The 6,737-nt window shown below is 49.5% G+C and overlaps 1 protein-coding gene across 1 annotated transcript; it reads right to left on the bottom strand.

The window, feature by feature from the left end:
* Positions 1 to 781: 781 nt before the first annotated feature.
* On the bottom strand, positions 782 to 5,832 carry LOC119650221. The gene is made up of 2 exons (XM_038052836.1): positions 5,401 to 5,832; positions 782 to 793 (listed from the first exon to the last, which is right to left on the bottom strand). The coding sequence occupies exons 1-2, from the start codon at positions 5,830 to 5,832 to the stop codon at positions 782 to 784; spliced, it is 444 nt and encodes a 147-aa protein (XP_037908764.1).
* Positions 5,833 to 6,737: the final 905 nt, after the last annotated feature.

Genomic DNA, 6,737 nt, shown 5'->3' on the forward strand with positions numbered 1-6,737 from the left:
CTTCGGAAGGAATTCCAAGGCTATCTTCTTCTTTTTCTTTAAACTTTGTCCCGCTCATAAGCGGGATCCGCTTGTCATGATCGCTTGCGCCATTTTGTTTTATGAAAGCCACCGTTGTTTTGGTCCGCCTTTTCGTCGCTTACCGTCGACTTCAATGTTCAGACCAACCTTAGCGAGTGAATTCTCAATAGCGCGAATCACATGACTATGGAGCGTCCTTTCATCCAGGCTGCGCTAATGCAGGAAGCAATTTCATAACGCAGTTCTGTGCGAATGTGCGAAAGCAAGAAAGGAGGTCACTCTGGGGAAACAGTTTGTTGAACCTAGAAAAGTCGCCCTTAACTATCATTGGAGCAGTCGCTGTCGGAATTTGTCAAAACCAAACACAACGTGTGAAAGTCATCAGCGTTCCATACAGCGAATCGCGGCGGGCAGATTCGAAAAAATCTATTCACTCGATGGAGCTGTAGTCAACGCAGGTGATACCCAAGCGTATATTCGTGGCTGGATAGCTGAGTGGTCAGAGCGCAAGGCTGTCGTACGGAAGGTCGCGGTTCAAATCTCACTGGTGGCAGTGGAATTTGTATCGTGATTTGACGTCGGATACCAGTCGACTCAGCTGTGAATGAGTACCTGAGTCAAATCAGGGTAATAATCTCGGGCGAGCGCAATGCTGACCACCTTGCCTCCTAGTGTACCGTTACGGTCTTGAATGAAGTGCTCTAACAACTTCAAGGCCCTGATCCAACATGGATTGTTGCGCCAACGATTATTATTATTATTATACTCGTGGCTGAGCAAATAGAAAGAAAGAAATCAGTAAAGAAACCAAAAATAAAATTGGAAGTCAAAGGGGTTTAGAACCTCGGTAGGTGAGAAAATAGGTATACCGCGTTTGGATAAAGGTTGTGCCAAAAAAAGCCCAAGAAAAGAAATAGTGAATGTGGATCCCTTCCATCATCATTTCAAGCACAGGTAGTATGTCAAAAATTTGCTTGGGGTTTTCCCTGCATACTCAAAATCATCAAATCTCTATACAGTGCAAGAACGTAGCCAATGCCACTTCTAAGGCAAAAATCTGCATGAAGCATCGATAGTAAGCCTCAGAAAGGCGTATGCTGCTGGTGGATGTAAGGAACATCCATATTGAATGAGTAGTCTCTCGCCTTTTTTTTTCTTAACACATTCAATTTATTTTGTTTGATTTTGTTACAGGTAGTTTATGACTAAAATTAATACTAGACTTATCTCTAACAGCTTAACTTTACCTAGAAATTAACATTTTGCTTAATACTAGACTTAATTTACGGTGGTATTAATTTATCCTATGGCTAATGTTATAGAGGGGAAAGTCAGGAAAAACCCCTCTTATGTTGTTGTTTGTTCGTTGGATAATTGTGTTGCATGAATGGATGGAGGAAGGATACATATAGTGGAAGGTGGTGTTATTGGGCGGTGGAGTAGACGAGGCCAGGGCGATGTCGATAGTATGGGCGGTTGAATATGATCATCTTCCCGCCGCGATAACTGCTGTTTTGGGAGGAAAGGGTTAGGAGGTCTGAAGGGAGGGGATGGTGGCGGTATGTGGGGTTAGTGTTATGGTTTCGTATGTGGGAGTAAAACTGGATGAGGTTGTTTTCATGGGCTTGACATTTGATGAGGAATTTGGTTAGTGAGGTAAGGAGGATCTGGTCTATGCGGGAGCACTTTACCTCGTCGTAGACAGCTTGGTTGGAGTGGATATTGGACTGGGAAAGGGAGAGGCGGAAGAACCTCCTTTCGCGTACCCGAAGGCGCTCCATTTGAGCTGAGGAGACGTCACACCATGCGACGAATCCATATGTAATTAAGGGACGGATTAGCTGCTTATAGCAGTAGAGTTTCACTTTAGGGAGGATGGCGGAATCTTTCTTAAGGATGGGCCATAGGGCTTTTAGTCCTGTTAGGGTCTTTGAAATGATGGAATTTACCTGGGGTATGGGTGATAGGCGGGTATTGAGGGTTATTCCCAGGTATTTAGTGGATTTGACGGAGGGAATGGTAGAAGGTCCGATCTTGATAGTGAGGTTGCGGGTGTCGGCCAGCATCTTGCGGGTAAAGGTGGCTCTACCGCGGAAGACGATGGCTTCGCATTTGCAGGGGTTGAGTAGGAGTTTCCAGGATTGGAGGAATTTGTTGAGGGTTTGGATTGAAGTATTGATGCGGTTTTGGGCGGATTTTATTCTCCGGGAAGAGGTGTAGAGGATCAAGTCGTCAGCGTATTGGATGGTTTTGACTGCTTGGGGGGAGTTGGTAGGGTGCTGGAGTGGGATATCGGCGGTGTATAGGGAGAAGAGGGTTGCTGACAGAACTGAGCCTTGGGGGATGCCTGCGGGAGGACTGTAAGGGTCGGACAGGGTATCGTGGATACGGACTAAGGATTGGCGATCAGACAGGTAGTTAAGGATGAGTTTGCATAATTGTGGGTGGAATTTGAAAGTGTGGGAGAGTTTGTAGGTGAGGCCGTCGTGCCAGACCGCGTCGAAGGCTTTCTGGATATCGAGGAGGCAAGCTGTGGTGGGGATGTTGTTGTTTAGTTGGGATAGGATGTCGGTTTTGAGGACTAGGAGGGCATGTGAGGTGCCGTGGCCGCGCCTGTTGGCAAACTGGAAGGGGGGGATAATGGCGTGGTCGGTGATGTGTTGGAGCATGATATCGTGGATGACGTGTTCAAAAATTTTCGATGTCACGTTAAGGAGGGAGATGGGGCGGTAGCTGCCCGGGGAAGCTGAAGGGTGGTCCTTTTTTAGGATTGGGACGATGTGGGCTCGTTTCCATGGGGTGGGAAAGTGTGCAGAGAGGAGGCATTGATTGAAGAGTTGGGCGAGAAAGGGGCTTAGGGTTTTGGCGCATTTTTTGAGGATGATGATGGGGATGTGGTCGGGTCCGGTAGATTTTTTATTATTTCGGGAGAGGATAGTGGATTCAACTGTTTGGGGTGTGACGGCTTGTATTGGTAAGCAGTAGGGTGTTGTAGATTCGGATGGTGGGATCGGGAATTCGGTGTGGATGGCTGGCGTGGTAGTGATGTTGTGTATGTGTTGGCGCACCGCTGTTTCTGTGGGTGGGTCGGACAAATGTTGGGTGGTGTGGTGGGCGGCTAGAAAGCTGTTAGCAATCAGGTCGGCGTGGGCTTTGGGTGAGGTGTTGTGTGGGAGGACGCTGGCTGAGCGGGGTTTGGCTAGTCGGGGGCAGGTACCCCGGAGTTTATTGCATGTTTGCTGATTAAGCGAGATGTTCGCATGCTTTACCGCGTAGTGATCAGCGTATAGCGTCTGGATCTGGGATTGGATGCGTTGTGTGAGGGAGTGGATTTGTGACTTGAGGAAGTTAAATTGAGGAGCGTACCTGTGCCTGTGGAGTTGGCGTCGTAGGGTTGATTTTTGTTTGATGAGGTCTAGGATGTGTGGTGGCAGGGTGATTAGGCCCTGGTAGTTTAGTGGTCTGAGAGGGATGGTTTCGTTGCAAGCCTTTTGTGTGGATTCCGTGAGCTTTTCCACGGCTGAATCGATTTCGGTAGGAGACGGATTGGACGGGAGGCGGATGGTCGAGAGTTTGTCGGCTAGGTTGTAGTTGAGGCGTTGCCAGTTAGTGGCAGCGTAGTTGGGAAGGAATTTAGGCTGGGATTTGGGGAGGCGGTCGGTGATATTGAAGTGGAGAACCACTCCGTCATGATCGCTCAAGCCGGGGATGGTGGGGAGGTCTTGGGGGGAGGTAGGCGTGCTGGGGTGTACGAGAAGGTGGTTGCTAACCAGGAAGAGGTCGATGAAGGAGTGGGTATTTTGCCTGTGGTAGGTGGGTTGGTTGGTGGGGAGGAGGGTGAGCTGTAGAGGGTGGGAGTGTTGTGAGTACCAGTTGGCTAACCTATTGCCATTGGCATTTATAGTGGTGTTATACCAGGTGTTATATTTGGCATTTAGGTCGCCCCCTAGTACAAGGGAGAAACGCTTGTTTCGGCTGACTGGGAGGGCTTTGAGGTGTTGTGTAAGGTTGGAGATGTCAGCGGGATTGAGGGTTTGGTCGGGGCAGTAGAGGCTACCTAGGAATGTGATGGAGGAAGGTGTGGCAATGAAGACAATGGTTAGCTCCATGGATGGGGCAATAGTGTTTGGGATGTAGACCCGTTGAGCGTCTAGGGGATTTGCCACTAGTATGGCTGTGCCTCCGCCTGGGCGGTCAACACGGTCGGAGCGGAAGGTGGTATAGTTGGGGATGTGCAGCTTATGCCTTGGGTGCAGTTTGGATTCTGTGAGGAGGAGTAGGTTAGGTTTGTGGACGGACAAGAAATTAGTTAGATCGTGACGTTTTTGTCGACTGACCACCGAATTTACGTTCAGTAATACCACTTTAGTGGACATTACTGGGGGACACTTGGCAGAGGAAGGAGAGGAGAGCGAGTCTCTTCTCCATCGGCGAAGAAAGGGAGTTGTATGTGGGGAGGAATGAGGTGAGTTGGGAGGCTAGTTGGGTGGTGGAGGTGTTGAAGAGGGAGTGGATCTCGGAGTCGAGGTCAAAGGTGGGGACTGGGCGCGAGGCGTTCCTGGCCATCGCAGCGTAAGAGAGTGGTGGGGACGTAGGGTTGTACGGGGCGGGGACCTGAACGGGTTTTGGTTGGGGACCGGGTTTGGTTGATGGAGCAGGGTTATGCTTTGTGGGGGGTGATTGTTGTGTTTGGCGGGCGCGGGCTTGCACGAACATCGGGCAGTTGCGATAACTAGCCGGATGAGTGTTGGCTCCGCAGTTGATGCAGGATGGATTTTCTTCCTGCTTCTTTGGGCATTGTCGTGGCCCGTGAGGGGTGTTGCATTTAACGCAACGGTAAGCCAGATTGCAATTTGACGCTGCATGCCCAATGCGCTGGCAGTTCCGACATTGGGTGATTTCGTGTAGCTGGACGGCTTCGAACTTCACGATGCAGTGAAACATCGCCCTGGCTTTCGTGAGAGTGGCCTGCTGGAATTTGGGGGAAAACGTTACAAGGAAGAGGTGGAGGGGTTTCGCGTTTCGTCGGGAGGAGCTAGTCTCGTATTGACGAACGCTGATGGCTTCGGAGATGCCGAGGCGGTGTAGCTCCTTGAGGATTTCATCGGGAGAGTATGTATAATCTAGTCCTCGGAGGACTAGGTTGATTGGTTTGAGGTGTGACGGAGTATACGTGAAGAAGGGGTGGTTTCCTTCTTTAAGTAGGTTTTTTGCAGAATCGTAATCTGCCTGGGAGGTGGCGAGGACGTGGGTTGAGCGTATTGATGTTTTTTTAAGGGATATATTGTTGGGGATTGTGGACAGAATTTTGTTAGTGATATCTTTAGTGGTTGTGGGGTCAGCGCGGATAATTAGCGGCGGGAATTTTTCCTGACTTACCCTTGGTGGGGTGGATTTGGCTGGTTGAGCGGCTTGCTGCGTGGTTGTTGTGGTTGTTATCGGGGTGTGTGTGGTTGGTTGTTGTAGTTGTCGGGCTGGATGTTCGGTGACATTCGTTGTTGTTGTCGTTAGATGGGGTGAGGGTGTAGATGCTATTGCTGAGGCTATTTTTTGTTGTGGCTTCGGTGTGGGAATTTCCATTTCTGCCATCGACCGTTCTTCTTGGTTCTCATGAATTGATGTAGTTGCTGTATTGGGTTGCTGAGATGACTTGTTGAGGGCGATGGTAGATTCCACTAATGAAGAGCTGAACAACGCAGAGAGCCGGTCGTACCGGCTTGTCATCTCCTTCAGGGAGGTTCTCAGTTCTTGTACCTGTCTCCGCAGGGCGGCGACATCGTCTTGATCGTCGTCTGACGTTTCGCGAGCCATGTCCGACTCGCTATCTTCTCGGGCGGGTTCCCGACTGGCTTCGGGACTTGATGGAGCCTCGCTTTCGCTGTCCCAAGGGGGTGAATCCTCTTGGGCTCAGGATCCATCCCCTGGGGCGACAGTGACCTGTCCTCAACCGGGCGCTTTGACATAGCGCCTCGCCACTGAATGTTTGATCGAAAACACTACGGTCGCGATTGTGTTTTGTTTTGTTTTTCACTCCGCACTTTGGATTTTTCACTCGGCACTTTCGTGAGCACACGTCCGATCGTCTCGGACGCTTGAGACTGACTGAGTCTCTCGCCTAAGAGAGCAAATTTCTTTGTAGAGATGCTTGAAGAGTCTTTTGTATGGGTATCTGGAGAGCACATACACAAGTGCGGTTGATCGGTCTAGCCAATGCAGAACATGTGAAATGTAACACCAAATGCATGCTATGTGATAAAAGGATAAAAAGGACATATTTTCCGCCATGTTATTAACATAGTATGCTGGTCCCAAGCCCAGGTAAAGGAGGAGGGTTTGAGGCAACGTACTCTGTACTATCCTCAGTAAAACAAAAATAAAATGCTTAGATCAGGGAAAAAGATAAATAGAGTGTAGTTGCAGTTGTTCTACTATGCTAAATCCTACCTGATTTCTCTTGGTGACAGGCCCAGCGACAGGTCGACCAAGAAAATGCATACAATGTCGTTACAAACATGATGATCGGATTGAGTCACAAGCCTCAGAGAAATGCTAGGGCGTCCACCTCAGTCGACGAGGCAGGACGAGCCCCGGCCCTGTCGAGAAATGAGCAAGGGTTTTTGACGCATGGACGACGTCAGGACGTAAGCAAGTTAGTCCGCACACAACGAACAAAACAAATATGTGTCTGCACGCTAAATGTTGGTACCCTAACTGGA

Source organism: Hermetia illucens, chromosome 1, assembly GCF_905115235.1.
Source record: "Hermetia illucens chromosome 1, iHerIll2.2.curated.20191125, whole genome shotgun sequence".
NCBI classification, from domain to species: domain Eukaryota; kingdom Metazoa; phylum Arthropoda; class Insecta; order Diptera; family Stratiomyidae; genus Hermetia; species Hermetia illucens.